Source organism: Sinocyclocheilus anshuiensis, unplaced genomic scaffold (assembly GCF_001515605.1).
Source record: "Sinocyclocheilus anshuiensis isolate Anshui unplaced genomic scaffold, SAMN03320099.WGS_v1.1 scaffold70, whole genome shotgun sequence".
In the NCBI taxonomy this organism is placed as follows: domain Eukaryota; kingdom Metazoa; phylum Chordata; class Actinopteri; order Cypriniformes; family Cyprinidae; genus Sinocyclocheilus; species Sinocyclocheilus anshuiensis.
Genome location: NW_015542377.1, coordinates 246737 through 263425, shown reverse-complemented (window position 1 = coordinate 263425; position 16689 = coordinate 246737). Strand labels below are relative to the sequence as shown.

The 16689-nt window shown below is 36.1% G+C and overlaps 3 protein-coding genes across 7 annotated transcripts in view; 2 read left to right on the top strand and 1 right to left on the bottom strand.

The window, feature by feature from the left end:
- Positions 1-4415, top strand: part of LOC107692346 (basic immunoglobulin-like variable motif-containing protein) — a 6960-nt gene extending 2545 nt beyond the window's left edge. The window contains exons 3-10 of the mRNA XM_016491331.1: positions 540-669; positions 758-853; positions 1098-1202; positions 2060-2154; positions 2332-2464; positions 3247-3330; positions 3420-3516; positions 3652-4415. Coding sequence (XP_016346817.1) covers positions 540-669; positions 758-853; positions 1098-1202; positions 2060-2154; positions 2332-2464; positions 3247-3330; positions 3420-3516; positions 3652-3945 — 1034 coding nt within the window. The 3' untranslated portion in view covers positions 3946-4415. The remainder of the gene's footprint in view (positions 1-539; positions 670-757; positions 854-1097; positions 1203-2059; positions 2155-2331; positions 2465-3246; positions 3331-3419; positions 3517-3651) is intronic.
- Positions 4416-5122: 707 nt separating this feature from the next.
- On the bottom strand, positions 5123-8444 carry LOC107692348 (homocysteine S-methyltransferase YbgG-like). 4 transcript variants are annotated; one of them, XM_016491336.1, is made up of 9 exons: positions 8372-8444; positions 7918-8016; positions 7782-7849; positions 7130-7302; positions 6925-7031; positions 6682-6843; positions 6332-6537; positions 5378-5451; positions 5123-5272 (listed from the first exon to the last, which is right to left on the bottom strand). In XM_016491336.1, the coding sequence occupies exons 2-9, from the start codon at positions 7987-7989 to the stop codon at positions 5211-5213; spliced, it is 924 nt and encodes a 307-aa protein (XP_016346822.1). In that variant the 5' UTR covers positions 7990-8016; positions 8372-8444; the 3' UTR covers positions 5123-5210. The 4 variants fall into 4 exon arrangements, with proteins under 4 accessions (XP_016346822.1, XP_016346821.1, XP_016346820.1 ...); XM_016491335.1 differs by having other exon boundaries at positions 8363-8437; XM_016491334.1 differs by lacking the exon at positions 8372-8444 and having other exon boundaries at positions 5124-5272; positions 7918-8299.
- Positions 8445-8497: 53 nt separating this feature from the next.
- Positions 8498-16689, top strand: part of LOC107692347 (nucleoside diphosphate kinase 7-like) — a 33096-nt gene continuing 24904 nt past the window's right edge. For both annotated transcript variants that reach the window (XM_016491333.1, XM_016491332.1), the window contains exons 1-4: positions 8498-8574; positions 12997-13098; positions 13185-13351; positions 15502-15612. In XM_016491333.1, the coding sequence (XP_016346819.1) occupies positions 8572-8574; positions 12997-13098; positions 13185-13351; positions 15502-15612 (383 nt within the window). In that variant the 5' untranslated portion in view covers positions 8498-8571. The remainder of the gene's footprint in view (positions 8575-12996; positions 13099-13184; positions 13352-15501; positions 15613-16689) is intronic.

The following is a 16689-nucleotide window of genomic DNA, read 5'->3' as shown; positions in this document are numbered from 1 at the left end:
TGTGTATATATATATATATATATATATATATATATATATATCAGGGTCATTTTAAATCTAAGCTGCTGAGCAAAAATGAGCTCATACTGACCATCTGCTGTGGTTTATGTAACTCCAGCGATGGCCTCACTGACACAAGTGACTCTGTCACATGGTTTTCACCTCATGGTGAACAGACAATGTTTTAATTCGTAATTAATTCCAGATTTATAGAGAGAATGTATTAGAATTTTGCCATCACTCATTACTTGATCAAAAGAAGTCTAGGGATGTTTAGACGACAAGATTGCTGATCTGAGGAATCTTCACCGAGACAAAGAGCACAGGGCAGATTCAAAATGATAATCATGCTCTCTACATATGTTTAACAACGCTTAACTTTGAGCTTACCTTTATCCAAACTCCAGCTAAGCCTTTCTTCATTGCATTTTAAGAACCTACTTGATCCTAGAAGATATGTGAGTGTAAATTCGAACCAGCATGAGTCTAATATATTACTTAGAATGTTATTAAAGGATGAAGTCTGTGTTGTTTCTCAGGTAATTTAAAGAAATTCAACTCTAAGAAAATGAAATCATCTGACAGGCCAAGCAGAAACCTGCAAGATCTCCCACCACAAGCTTCTCTGGAGGAGATCAAACAGAGAAAAGTCTTGGACCTCCGTAGATGGTAATCCACTCATTGGAAAGCGAAATGAGACTCAGAGTGCAAGTTTAAAAACCTTTTGCATTAACAACTGTTCCCTCCGACATTCTAGGTACTGCATCAGCCGCCCCCAATATAAAACATCATGTGGAATCTCCTCACTTGTCTCTTGTTGGAACTTTCTCTACAGTACTTTAGGTGCAGGCAGGTCTGTGTGTTCCTTGCTGAAATGGATGACCACATTTTTTATTTGATGACAATATTTCAGATTTGACAAATTCTCAAATAGGGCTCTGCTGGTTTAATGCATGGGACTTGCCAAAACTGTTCAGAAATATACTAAGAAATGGGTATTTTTAGGAGCAAAAACAGCATTTGATCTATTTTAAGATTTCTAATCTGGTCTGGTAGAAATTGCAAAGAGTAAACTTTAGGATTTATTTATTTTTCAGTCTCCCACCTATGTCTCAAGAAGAAGCCCTGCACATACTTGATTTCCAGCCTCCATTTGAAGATATCAAGTTTGGACCATTCACCGGCAATGCCACTTTGATGCGGTAAGATTGCTGTATTTATTGCTCTTTAAAGCAGCACTATGTAACTTTTGGCGCTCTAGCGGTTAATAAACAGAACTGCACACATCCCGCGGAAGAACATTCCAACCGGAGCTACTTCTCTAAGTTTATGTCTATGGTGATTCACGCAGGTATGTGTTACTCCGCAGCGGTGACGACCCGACCAGGCTAATAGTCCAAATATAAGTACTTATTATAAGTGTAACGTAGTGATTCGGAACAAGACAAAAACGGTTTGGAAGATGAATTCATGATGTACTCGCTCATTATATACATTTAGCAAATTTTGAACACAGAAAAAGTTACATAGTGCTGCTTTAACAGTTTCTCAAAATGTGTTCAAATTCATTAATACATACATTACCGTTAAAAGGTTTGGATCTTGAAAGATGTCACCTATGCTCACAAAATTTGCATTTATTTGATCAAAATAAGGCAAAACAATAATGTTTTGAAATATAAGTACAATTCATAATAACTGTATTCTATTAAAAAAAAGTTTTTATTCCTGTGATGGCAAAGCTGGATTTTCAGCAGCAACTCCAGTCTTCAGAAATCATTCTAATATGCTGATGTGGTTCCTAAAAACATTTCTTAATATTATCAATAATAAGAAGAGTTGTGTTGCTTAATATTGTTGTGGAAACAGTGATATATTTTTTTCAGAATTATTGAATGAATAGAAAGTTCAAAAGAACAGCATTTAAGTAGTATTTTGACACATTTGATTAATTTAATGCATGCTTGTTGAATAAAAGTATTATTTTGTTTAAAAAAAATCTTACTGACCCCAAAGGTTTGATTTGTATTGTACATGATCTATTTTTATTTTGTTGCAGATGGTTCAGACAAATCAACGATCATTTTCGTGTCCGGGGTTGCTCTTACATTCTGTACAAACCTCATGGGAAGCACAAGACAGCAGGAGAGACAGGTGTGTGAATTTTGAATTCGAGTCTCCAACTGCATATTATTCTACAAATATACTTTTGATGAATGTGTTGAGCAGACAGTATTATAGCTTTCTTTCAGATATAGTTATTGATATTGATATAGATATTGTCAGAAAGTACTTTAGCAGCATGTTGTAGAGCATGTTCCTTCATTCTAGCTGCGGGGGCGCTGCTGAAGCTGACACAGGGACTTAAAGATGAATCCATGGCCTACATTTACCACTGTCAGAATCACTACTTCTGTCCTGTGGGCTATGAAGCCACACCACTAAAGGCAGCCAAAGCATACAGGTATAATGTACAGCAACTTTGGCTTTCATTTACTGCTTCATTAGTTCAAGTTAGGTTGTTATTGTTGAAAGAAAAAAAATAAAATCAGTTAATTTGCACTACCAAAACATACATTTCATTTTTAGCAGTGAACTTTTATGTGTGCCAGAAAAGATGTTTCTATTGTTTTCTTTTTTCCTTTGTGTCCATTAAATGTAAAGTTTTTATGATGTGTATGTTTTAACATCACAGAATGCCAAATATTTTTCAGTGCAAACACACACATGTACACTATCGTTCAAAAGTTTGGGCTCTGTTTTCTTTTTTCTTTTTTTTTTAAGAAGTTATTTATTAAGGATGCATTAAATCGATCAAACATGGCAGTAAATATATTTATAATGTTACAAAAGATTTCTATTTCAAACAAATGCAAATGTCAAAGCATAGTAGAATGATTTCTGCAGGATGAAACTGAAGACTTTGCATCACAGGAAGCTACATTTTAAATGATATTTAAAATAAAAAGTTATTTACAATTTTGTATTCATACAATTTTGTAATATTTCACAATATTACTTTTTGTACTGCATGTTTTGATCAGATAAATGGAGCCTTGGTGAGCATTTAGAACCTAAAAGGGCAAGTGTCAAACAGCCCAAAGATCTCTCGCACAGCACCAGTATTATTACATTATGAAAAGTCATGCAAATGTAGAGGAAAACTATTAACTTCTACCACTTTTATAAGACCCTGTTCCTCTAATCAAGAATGATGCTCATTTCTTTCTTTCTTTCTTTTTATAGGGGGCCACTGGCACTTAATGAGATGGAGCACTGGATACTTATTGGTGAACCAAGCAGGAAACACCCTGCAATCCACTGTAAAAAGTATGGTTAATTTTTATGGAATAGTATTCCTCGGTGAAGTTATAAATATATATCATGACGCTCAAATTCTGACCTTTTTTTACTATCAGATGGGCAGATATTGTGACAGATCTGAACACTCAGAACCCAGAATACTTAGACATTCGCCACATAGAGAGAGGCATTCAGTATCGCAAAACCAAAAAGGTAAGAAACTTCAGGACTATGGTGATGGTGCTTCTACAATAATCTGAATATTATAAAGAATTATGTGTCTAGGAAAGAGTCTGAATGTATGCTGTGAAGTATTGAAGCCCTGCATAATTCCTGATATCTTCATAGGTTGGAGGCAATCTGCATTGCATCATGGCCTTCCAGAGAGTCAACTGGCAAAAGTTGGGACCGTGGGCACTGAATTTGGAAAATCTGAGGCATGATCTCCACCATCAGGTGCCAGAACACAGAGGTCAAGCTGCGACAGAGGACGGTTCTGAGGAGCGAGCGATGAAACGCCTGGGTAGGTCCCTCAGTACGGGGAACAAGTCTGACAATGCCTGGAAGCGTTTGTCCAACACAGCAGAGTACAGGCACAGAAGCTCTCCAGACAGTGACCTAGATGAAGACACAACTGACTAAATCTAAAGTGTCCAACCCTCCTCCTAAAGAGCCCATTGGGTTTTCAACCGTTTTAAACAAGAATATTTACCTTCCCAGGTTGTTCGCAACAGTGAAAAGTTAGAATTACATATCATAGATGAAGTTGCAAGCCAAATGGTGTGGTTAATGCTCTGGTAACCATAAGGAAGAAGCCATAAGCTTTTGTGGAGGACATCCCTGTAATGCCACTATTTTACAGCTATGTAAAACAAATTCCACAGCCCTCAGAAATGTGCCGTTAAATTAAGTTTAAAAATACTTCACAATGGCTCTCTCGCCAAGACGTTGAGTCACCTCCTGTAGGTCAAAATGCTGCTTTCTTTAAACTTATTGTGGATAAATTAATCATTAAATAAATGTGCAGTTAACTGCACTAAAGGTGTGGTCACATGTACCATTGTTATGCAGGTGAAATCCAGCAATTTCAATAGGAATCCACACAATCTGGAATTTCATGTAATGGTGAAAGATTTGCCCGGTTTTTACAGTTGGTCACACCATGTTGACAAACAGAAAGCTGCTTGGTTTGAAAGTGATAGTGCTTAATATATTGCTACACTATACACAGTGGACAATTTGTGACTGCACCTTAAGTGTACCAAGAACATGAAGCGAATATTTGATTTTCAGATCAATAGCATCATTCCATTTGAGTTATATGCTATTTGGTGGATTTATATGCTATTGATGGTAGATCATTGGAGTGAAGTATGGACTGAAAAATTATTAATTTGCATAATGTGCTCGCAGAAAACTCAACACTACATACAAGACTGTTTTTCATGAAGACTAGTTCTACTATTGCATAAACAAAAATGGCTTTATTAGTGTAAGTATAAAAAATACAAACGAAGTGAAGGTCATCATAAAGATATCAGACTGTTTAATGATGTGACCATTTAATGGATCAGATTCTGGTTATCATTAAGTGACATAGTCCAATAAGATGGTGCCATCTTGTTGTAAATAGCAACTTGAAGGATTACACTCCCGTTCTTTGTGAAACGCTGTGAGCTAAGATTGCATGATTGCTTCCATGTCATGTGAATTGTTTTTCCTTTAATTAACACAGCAGCATCTTGTGTATAATGTTAAAGTCATCACAAATCTCATACTCATGTGAATCTAGTGTATTATTATTGTATTATTTTTATTTATAAATAAAATATTTATACACCTTCTTACACATCACTGCATTATTTCAGAATAACCTAAATGATGTCATGTTGATTCATGAGTCACGGCTAGGCATGTAGTTGTTGTTTCAGCTCAGTTATATCAGCAGGACCAACACGGCAGCAGCCACCTGTTGACAGAAATCAGCTATGTGTGAGTCAGCGCAACAGGAAAGAACAAGTCATAGTATACGTTTTACAGTAAAGCTTATTTACTGGTACAAAAAAATACCAACCAATCCACAAAGCCCCTTGTTCTTTCCAGTCGAGACTTAGTTTGGCAAATGACGTCCTTTTCTCGGTTTTCCATCTGAAATAGCCACAAAACAGCCACTTACATAATGAAACTATTGAGACAAATTGTCAATTATGATCAAAGTAAATAAGTTCTGGGTAAAGTAAATAAGTTCTGGGTTCCCACGTTTTACCAATCAGTTTCCATGATTTTGCAGCCATTTGTGGTTATTGGATTATGTTTGTTTCTTTTACACTATCATTTATTTTAAGTCTCTTATGCACGCCAAGGCTGCATTTATATAAAAAAAAACACTAATATTGTAATATAAAAAAAAACACTAATATTGTAAAATATTATTACAATTTTAAACAACTGTTATCTGTTTTATTATATCATAAATGTTATTTATTCATATGGTAAAGCTGAATTTTTTTAGCAGCCATTACTCCAGTGTTCATTGTCACATGATCCTTCAGAAATCATTCTAATATGCTGATTTGATGCTCAAGAAATATTTCTTATCAATGTTGAAAACAGTAAGTAAATTAAAATTTTTTATATAGCACATTTCAAGACATAAAAATATAAATATATTCATAAAATACTAAAAAGATCAATGCTTGTGCTGATTAATATTTTTGTGGAATCCATGATACTTTTTTAGGATTCTTTGATGAATAGGAAGTTCAAAAGAACAGCCTTGATTTGAAATTGTATTTATTTTGATAAATAAATGTATTTAAAAAAAATCTAACTGATCCCAAACTTTTGTCAAAAAAAGAGAGATGGAGCAAAGAGCAATTATCTAAGATAGGGGATTTCTGTGATGAAATAATAAAATATAAATGTCCATGTTTTTTTTTCCATCCACGTCAGGAAAATGTCATTTTTCAATGGAAACAAAACCAATGGCAATAATAACTTTCTATTCTAACTTACTGATTAACCTTACCCTGTCTTGGGGTCCCATCCTTCTCCACTATTAGGGTAGACCACCCAGCGCAAATCTGCTTTCTTGTGTGACTTGGCTGACTCTAGAAGCGGTTTCACTATCGGAGCGGGACAGCAGTTCACCCCCACTGCAACCAGCTGTGAGGACCTACAAGCCACCTGAACCGCCTCAGAAAATCTCCTCCCGCTTGAAATATTATGAATGTCCTGAAACGCATTAATTGCATTAATAGCAATGTCTAACTCATTTGTTTTAATCAGAGCATAAACAGTTGCAAGTGTTTTATGAATGAAATTTGTTGCTAGATATCATGACATGTAATGCAGTGTATATCCATTAATATCAGTCACCTTACAAGAAAAGGAAAGCCAGGCTTTAGCTTCTGGAAATTCTCTGAGTACTTCCACCAAAGCCTCCGCCTCTTTGAGACCTGGAATGGTCTCCATGGCAACAAGATCAGCGCCGGCTTTTACTAAGCACTGGATCTGTGGACGATGCCAGTCTTTCAGCTCCTAAGACAAAAGAGAAAACATGCACTTGGAATTCTAATGTGATGGCAGATTTGGTGGACCAAGAGTTTCAGCCTGCATTACCTCCATTGTCATCTTGTCCTCATAGGCCCCTGTATACTCAGATCCATCATGTAAAAATGCCCCATATGGTCCCACTGAACCCGCAACCACAGGCTCTCTCCGGTCTTCTTGGGGAATTTTTCATGTTAGTTTAAATTGTAGCTGGTGTCTCTACCTTTTCTCCAGAAACTAGACAGAATTCATGATTTAGTAGGCTTGCACACACCTGATATGGGTGAGTGAGACATGAACTCACGGACTGTCTCTTTTGCCAGCTGAACCCCTGACATTATCATCTGCTGAGCCTCCTCAGGCCGGAGACCAAGATATTTCACAAATCCCTCAATGCTGGCTTGATATGTGGCAGTTGTTATTACATCAGAACCGCTTTGAAGATATCTATTAAAACAAGTCAAATTAATCATTCATTAAATATTAAATAGTTCTTAGAAGTCATAGAAGAGGCATACAGAAATACTAAATGACTGATAGGATGGAGAATTTAGGTTCAAAATGATAAAATTTTCATACATGTAAGAAGCTATTACAGTAAAAACAGTAATATTGTGAAATATACAAATGTCTTTGCTGCATTACGTTTAACACTTTTTAGCCTTTTGTTGTTGTTTTTCACTTAAATATGTAGCCGACAAATCCATCTTTTTAAATGTAATATATACTGTATATATATATATATATACATAAAAAAACTTAATATAATTATATAATTGTAATATATAATTATATATATAATACAGAAATTATTAAAAGAAATATTCACAAATAATTTACATCAAGTAAACACTTCACTTACACTTACACTTCAGGCATTGCTTGACAGCTCAGGTACAGAACATAATAATGAAGCCTGTAATTACCTGAAATGTACGTCCTTAATGGCCTGTGGGTTTGTATGCAAAATTCTTGCACTCCATAGTGGATCTCCCTGCAAATACAATATATGCGTGATTAAACTTGTGATTGTTAACAATAAGTTTGTGTAATAGTACCTACCTGTAACTGAAATCCACTTGCTTCAAGTTCTGTTGCCAGACCTCCATCTAGAATGAACGGACTGGTATCCATTTTGACAGATGTGGTTCGTGGAAATACCTTTGAAGTGTAAACCTCAACTAAACATTAAATCACTTTTGAAATATAGCCAAAAGACCTTTGTCTCACATTGTCGCAGATTTGCAACTTTTTAAGCTAACCCTAAATTTAGAAGCACGCTAAATTGTAGCCAATTGCTTAACAGTTCTGGTAAGCAGCCATGCATAACATTGAAGCGAAGCCAGTGTCAAAGTCCACACATAACAACAAACCATAGACTGTAAAAAACAACAACAAACTCATGTGCGAGTGGCATTTGGCGGTAAAGGTCAGAAACTACTACTTCCGGGTTACAGTAAGACTCATATAAGCAAAGTATTGGCTCCCTAAACGTCTGTTTACTCACCAGACTCACCGAAAAGCAACTGAATGTTAAAAACCTACGGAATATAGTTAGGAGTTCACAGGAGGTATGGCTTATTATTTTATTTGGCGGTAGCCCGTTTGATGTTGTTGCTATGGTGATGGCACTTCACAGCGAGGCTAAAGGAAGACAATCAACCGTCTGTTAAACAACAATCAACAAATATTATCATTCCTTTAAAGAAATCAGACATGGTAAGTGGGAGAGTATGTTTTTTCCAGTCTTTAGATATTAGTAATAAAGGACTGAAGTCATATGATCATGAATGTTTGTTGTGGTTTTGGCGGAAGTCGTTTGCTTTTTAAAAATATGTTGTTGTTTTTTTCTCTGAAAGAAACGCAAGTCACATAAACCATTGAGATTGTATGTGTTGTGTGCACTAAATATAAAATACCATATGTACATTCTCATGTATACATCTCATGTAAACTGTAATAGAGCGATGCATTAAGTCATAGCCAATGGACACGAATCTTGGCTATTTAAATCCTAGTTCAATCAATGAAGACAATTCATAATCAGTTACAAAGCAAAACAGTTTTGTAACTGCATCATTTGTAAACTAATTTTCAACGTTCTTGGTGCTCTGAATGCTCTCATTTTGTCTACCACTAGATGTCAGTATTTGCCTCCTTAATTGTTCTTCGAGAAACAACAAGTTTTCAAAAGAAAGCCCAGACTTCGTTTCACTGACTGAATGTAGTTTTGGCAGGTTTCAGAAAGCTGTTTAACTGTTTTCCAACTGTATTTGAAAACTAGCTGTCTGGCTTCAGGCTCTACAACACCATACTGAAGATGGAGGATGCCATTTTCCACTGAAATTCATTGAAATTATAGATCCAGTTCAGCCAGAAGCTTTAATGTCATTAAGTGGAATAATATGCTTTTTTAGTGTCATTAGCTCAACAATCTAAACCTTGTTATTCTGTGGGTAACAGGATACTTTCGCCATCACCTTCTTGCTCTGTTGTACTCCTACGCTATGTTTATTTTCCAATTCACTTTCTGTCTCCTCAAGTAGTGTACATTGATCCATCTCCATGCAGACAGCATGAATTGTTTGCAGTGATAGCATAGGGCAACAGCAGGTGTCTGAGAAAGTCTCAGCTTCCAAGAAGGGCTCTGAGAGGAAAGCCCTATTTTTCAGAGAGTTAGAGGTGGCAGATAAGCCCAGCTATTTCCAGTTCGATCTGGCCAGGATCATTAACCGGGAGTCTGTGATTTTGTTGTGCTGGAATGTTCATTTAGAGCCCCCTCAAAGCTCCTTGATTTCTGCTTTCATTCCATTCAGATGACAAAACAAAACAAAAAAACTGGTTTTTATGATGCTTTCCCTTAAGAACAACAGATAGGCAGCACTTTGCGCTGCTAATATTGGAGAAAAAACCTTCTATATTTCTTCTTAGACGTACAGATGTCCTCAGGTAACTTTGGCCCCCAGCAGAATGTGGAAATATAGCTCTCATTTTGCACAAAGCTGTCTGTCACATGCTGTAGGGGGTGACTACCTGCCGAAACACACTCTTTCAGACTGGAAAAAAGCCACCAAACACCGCAGTAGTCTTGATCATGAAAATGTAGGCTAGTGTTTTAATATTATTAGTTGTGTCTGTGTCATATTCTAGTTACAAATATGCACTGCACCGCACTGCAAAAAAATGATTTTAGTACAAATGATTTTTGTCTTGTTTTCCACTATAAATGTCTAAGCACTATTAAATTAAGATACATTTACTTGAGAAGCAAATTGACTTGAGATATTAAGTCGTTTTCTGATATGAGTTTATACTTTGCATCAAAAGTAATGCTTAAAACGAGAAAAAAATATCTGTCAGTGGGGTAAGAAAAATAAACTTAATTCAAGATTATTTTTCTTACCCCATTGATATTTTTTCTCGTTTTAAGCATAAACTTGGATACATTTTTTAGAAAACAAGTCTTAATATTACTTTTTTCCAAACAACATTTTACAAAACAAAAAAAGAAAGAAACCTTAAGTAATTTTCCTTAAAGTAAATGTATATTGATTTAAAAAAAAACATACAGTAATAGAAAAAGAAAGACAAACATCCTAAGTAACAATCAATATTTTCAGTATGCAAATTGTTTACTGTTTAGTGCTTTGGGGAAAAAAATGTTTTGCCAGTCTTCACATTTATTTTTACCTATCGCTGACTGGTGTAAGGCCTCAAGGAGGTGATCATAACTACTGGTGTCAGTACAGCACCTGGAACTTTTAGCTTGTTTGGCACAAGACTTCAGTATGGAAATCCTAATGTGACACTACTAGAGCCTCCAGATGTGATTTATGGCTTTTCAGACCTGTGCTTCAGCATATTTGTATAAAGAAGGCTGTTCATTGTCAATATTATCTCTGTTACAGCTGATTGAGGGGTAAAAATAGCCTGTGTAGGCCCTGGAAGAGGCCCTGTTAGATTCAAGGTAGCTCAATTACGTTAAAGGGATTCTCACTGAGTCTGTACGGTTTGATGAGTGAAAGAATTTGTGTTATGTTGCAGATACACTAATGATCTGTTGTTAAATTAGTTAGGATAATGTGATGTCATGTTTGGGCTCAGTGTTGACATCTTGCCTCTATCAATTAGCGAGCAAGTGGCCTGGAGGATGGATGGCATATTGGCTAGAAATGCAACATGATTAAAGCACTGCCTACTGATGATGATTATCTGCCAGTTATTATGTCAGTTATTATGAATATGCATAAGTCTTATGAGTATATTTGCTTGACTTTGGATGTCCACTAATCAACAGAAAATTAGCAGATAACTTCTCAGATAATTTAATGGGCTCAGTTATATGCCCCTGAATCACAGCCTGTGCTATGAATTTCACCCACAAGGTGGCAATCTGCATGGAACAGAGATCACACCAACATGCTCACTCCATGTTTTGTTCAAGGGCACCTCTGAGTTGGTGTCAAGGTGAAATCAGCCACTTAATAGTGAAACAACAGTAAAACGCACAGAGATTTTGATGTAGTCTGTATAAAATACTCATGGAATCTTGGCTATGACTAGGCCTAATACTTATTTTTATGAAAGTGGCAATATCCTGAGGGTCCTACTTTAGAACAATTTGAATTATTTTTTTTTTTAAAGATTTACAGTTCCTCTGTCAGTGAATATGTTATTAAATATTTATCACATGCATTTGTATTCAAAGCATATATATATATATATATATATATATATATATATATATGTGTGTGTGTAATTCTAATGTCATATGCACTATTCTATGTCGTTATTTTGTTTTGCAAACGTTACTGGATACAAAAAAACTCCACTAATTGTTCCATTACTATTGAAGAGAGCTTTTATTGCTTGTCACTTTTTCACTTTGTGTAGGATTAGGACATTGTGTTAGGGTATTTGGTTATTTTCTTGTGTTTTTAATTATTTTTTTAGTTAACAGGGCTCCAGACTGCGACCGAGCTCAAACTTGTCCGAGCTCAGAACAGCTTTACTCGGGAGCCAAAGTTGATTTCCTGCACAGATGCAACAGGGCTGCGAGATCCAGTGAGAAGCGTTTGAATTCGCCGCACAATGATAAGGTTGCTGGCTGCGAGATCTTGTGAGAATCATTCCAATTCTGCACAGAATTCTCTGTTATAAACTGCGCTGACATACGTCAGGAAACCAGAAGCGGTAACGCTAACTGTAACCTAACCCTGGTGTTGTGGTAGAAATAATCAAATGCATTACATCATTCTTTTCAGGGTTTGTACATCCTTTTGAGAGAGAAATTCAAGCACTTTTCAATTACTTTCAAGCATTTCACACAACTATTTCCAGCACTTTAAAGCTCTAAAATTATCCAGTTTGAATGTTATTTTTAATGGGATGACCAAAATATACTTTGTGGTAAACGCTTATGTAAAATAAAAAAAAAAAAAGACATCAAATCACAATTATAACCAGTAGACGGCAGCAGAGGAGCATTTATTGGCTTATTAGTCATTTATTTCTACTTTTTCTCTATATTTTGAAATGATAAAATCACTATTATAAAATATCAAATCATCAAGAAATCAGATTTTGTCAGAATTTTACACTTTTCTGTGTACAACTTAGTGGTGCTGGTGCCACTGCTCTCAAATGTTAGTCTGGAGCCCTGTAGTAGTAAAAATATAAAGGGACATTCTAAAAACTCTTGGAATTTGATCTCCCCCAGGCCCCGTGAGTAGGCTATAGCATAAAGGCACCTCCTCATCATAGGGCCACACACAACATTTCCGGGTTGCCCCTCTAATGACGACTCTATGAATTTAAAATGTATTATCTGAAGTCTATTGATCTATTGATAGTTTCTATATTTGTGCAGCCCTAATGTTTGCATGAGTGTGTAGTGCACTGTTTCAGGAGCAGTAGCTCCAGCAGCTGGATAATGGCTCCCCATTTGCAGCGGAGCTCCCCAGGGGACCAAAGGGCTGATTCAAGATCTGAACCTCTGACTCAGCTTGTTAACAGGCCCAGCTGTCCGTCTGTCCTGAGGGTCAAAGCGCGGCTGTTGTGACTCCCTGTCCAAGCATGAGGGTCAGATCAGTGACATTCCCCTGCCGTGCCTGGCTTGATTGTGTGTTGTGTTATGCACAGGATGAGCGCTTTGCCTTTCTGGCTGAGTGGTACGACCCCAGTGCTGCTCTCCTGCGACGATACCAGCTGCTCTACTACCCTAAAGATGGCTCTGTGGAGATGGTGCGTTCCTATACTCAGATTTCAGACCCTGACTTCCAGCTATGTTTGAGATTTGTCCATTCACACGCATGCTTCTCTTCATATAGTTTGATATGAAGAACCAGCGCACCTTTCTACGGAGGACCAAGTTTGATGAGATTCATCCAGAGGATCTGTTTGTTGGCAACCGAGTAAACGTCTTTTCCCGTCAGCTGAACCTCATAGGTTACGGGGATCAGTACACAGCCAACAAACTGGGCAGTAAGAAGGAGAGGTACTTTTTCCTGAAGGCCACTGCTGAGGCAGAACTTGTCTTTCCAAACCTGTATGACTTTCTTCTGCAGAACACAAAAAAGATACTTTGAAGGAAGTCTCATTGATTTCTGTTTTATGGCCAAAAAACAGTGAGACACATCTTTTATGTTTCTCAAAAGAAAGAAAGCCATGCAGGTTTAGATCATCATGAGGTGAAGTAAATCCCTTTATCCCTTTAAAAGAAAAGTTCACACACATACACACACACGCACAAAATAAATTTTATCTTCCCTGTACACACTCTCCTTTTCTGTCCTCTCTTTTCCACCTCTATCATGTGTTTCCAACACATTCCGGTTGTCTCTCGACAACGCTCTAACGTCACACGCAGACGGCAACGCAATGTTGCTAACCTGCATCCTATCTCTACATCCTCTACTGCACCTCTTTCTTTCTCTGTGGGTCTCTGGAATTGTCAGTCAGCTGTCAACAAAGCAGACTTCATTTCTGCTGGAATGCTGAATCCCTGACAATTTTCAAGCGACAGCTGAAAACTCATCTCTTTAAACACTACTTGACTTCATCTTAAAAAAAAAAAAAAAAAATCTCTTTATTTATTCCTTCTCTTTCTAGCTTGTACTTATTTGAACAATGTCTAGAAACTTGGTATTACAAGCACTTCCTGTATCTGTTTGCCTCTTTAAGAAGAATCGCTTTATGTATCCCCAAATTGTAAGTCGCTTTGGATAAAAGCGTCTGCAAAATGACTAAATGTAAATAAATTATGTTAAAACAAAAGTAATCAATTTGACTTATGCACTATATCCAAATCTTCTGAAGCCATGCAATAGTTTTGTGTAACAAAAGGCCTACATTTATGTCATCATTTACTGATAATGCTTCCTTTTCATCTCTTACATCAATCACATTCACACTATTTCCCACTGCTCTTTCTCTCCTTTGAAATTCATGGTGACGTGCCATGAATATAAATTTGGGAAAGATTACAGAGGGACAGACTCAAGGCAATATGCACTCTTCAAACTAAATTTGAACTGGCTACTCAAATGACTGCTGTTGTTTAGTCAGAGCATCATATCTAGTACTGTGACAGCAGCATTATCTAATGCTTAGGGTCAATTTAAAATATAATTTCAAAGATTAAAGAATAGGGTATATGTCGAACATCACCTGACCAAACCCAGAAAACAGGTCTCATCGCTTCCGCTTGTCGGAGTATGTGTTAACAGCCGTATTAAATAATAGCGATATCTATGGACTTTTAAGATAATCAGTTAAACTAGCAAGCTGTTTTTATTGTTGACGTTTTATTCAATTTTTATATCTAAATGTGAAAAAAATAAAAAAAACTTTTAGATATCAGTCCGCATATGTGATGGACATTGGTTATGATCATCATTGGTATCTACTTTGAAGGCATCTCGAGTAAAACTGCTTCATATTTAATGAAGCATATGCAAAACGCTTGAACCGGAAGCGACGAGACCCGGTTAACAGAATACGGAAGTCTGTTGCGCATAACCCCTATTCCTTTTTAAAGAAATGCTTTAGAACTGGTATTAAAATGTAGCTAGATTTTCAGATTAAATTGATGATAACTCTTTTAATTAATATGTTTTAATTAAACATTAATATGTTTTTTTAACATTAATATGTTTCTTTTAATTAATATTAATATGTTTATTAACCAGCCTTTGTAAAGTCTGACAGTAGCAGTTGTCGATTTGTGCAAGTAATTGGCATTTTCTGTTATCATTGTTTCTATAATGAAAAGAATAGCAAGAGCTAAATATTCATGGTGTTGAATGGCTACAATATGTATGTGTTGTCTTTGTCTCAGATAGCCTTATATGTGTGCCTGTGTTTAATGTACTGGGCAAAAAGTTTGGCATCTTTGTCTTGCATTTTATAAATCTCAAAAAATTCTTCATGCTATAAAATGCTATTAAATATGATGTATAGGGTTTCAAACTCTAATACATGCACACTCACTCACTCACTCACTAAAACAAATTACTCTAAACAAATCCCATTTTAGATTATATAGGTTACAATTTATATCTACAGTATGTTGGTTCATCTTTGGCACATTTTTTTTTTTTTACTTTCTGATTTGCTTTTTATGTTCATGTCTTGTGTCTTCTTCAGGACTTTGGCTATGATTAAGCCAGACGCTGTCACAAAAGTTGGCGACATTATTCAGATGATTTATGATGCCAACCTTATTGTCACCAAAGCCAAAATGACCAAACTTACATGGTAAGCCATTTATGTTTTAATAAACAGACTTGTTAAGAAATAATGATATTGGGACCAGGCCTTCAGCAACTTTTCAGTTGGTACAAAGTAAAGGAGGCCTCTGGAATTCTTGCTCAAGGCAGTTTATGCCTAATTATGCTAATGAGGTATTTCGGTAACCCAAGAATGATTTCTCAGAATTTGTGATGGGTGGATTTGACAAAGTCACTTCTTCAGGGAAAAAAAGTATATCACAGCAAAAATCATGCACTGCTTGCTCTATGCATTAACCTGTATATCACTGGTATAACACTTGTTCTTCTCGGAGCCCCTGACCAATTCTGCACACACAGATTAAGTCAGGAATGAAACATAAAAATGTTGCACACTCTGTTCTGTATTCTGAAACACTTTACACTGTAATTCTTGCAAAGATCAGAGCATCTCATTAGTAGCTGCCTTTGCACAGTACCAGGAATGGATTATATTCACAGCACAATGCAGCAATTATTAACTGAGGTAGTGAGAAAGGGAGAGCATTAGAGAGAAGAGGCAGTGTTTAAAGTTGCAGTTGCAGACATTATTTCTTTGGCCTGTTTTGTAAAGGTCAGTCTATGGTTTATAAAAAATTGTGGTAATATGGGCGCTGGTAGACTAAAAGTTAAAGATCTTGGCTGCTAACACAAAGACAGTGTGTTCAGTCGCAGGGAGAAGTGACCAAGAACTGGGGAGTTACTGAAGTCACAATTTTCCTCAAGTAAAATTGTGCCCTTGGGCAAATAAGCCCAGATTGCTCTACAGGATTTGACCTCCAGATTAGAGTTGTTAAGAGTAAATCTGAGGACATTTTCAGGTGATTTCAGAGTAAAATGGCTTTAAATGGCTTAGTGACCTTGGAGCTTTAAAATACAATATCTGTACATTAGTAGTTATTATTTTAATGCATTTACTATGTAAACATCATAACAAATATTTAAATGTAATAATATGGAAAAAGAAAGCCAAAGCCAGTGTTACTTTAATATTATTTATATAGTACTATAGAATAGTATTTATTTAATTTTTAAACTGAAAATTAGTTTTCATAAATCTTTTTTA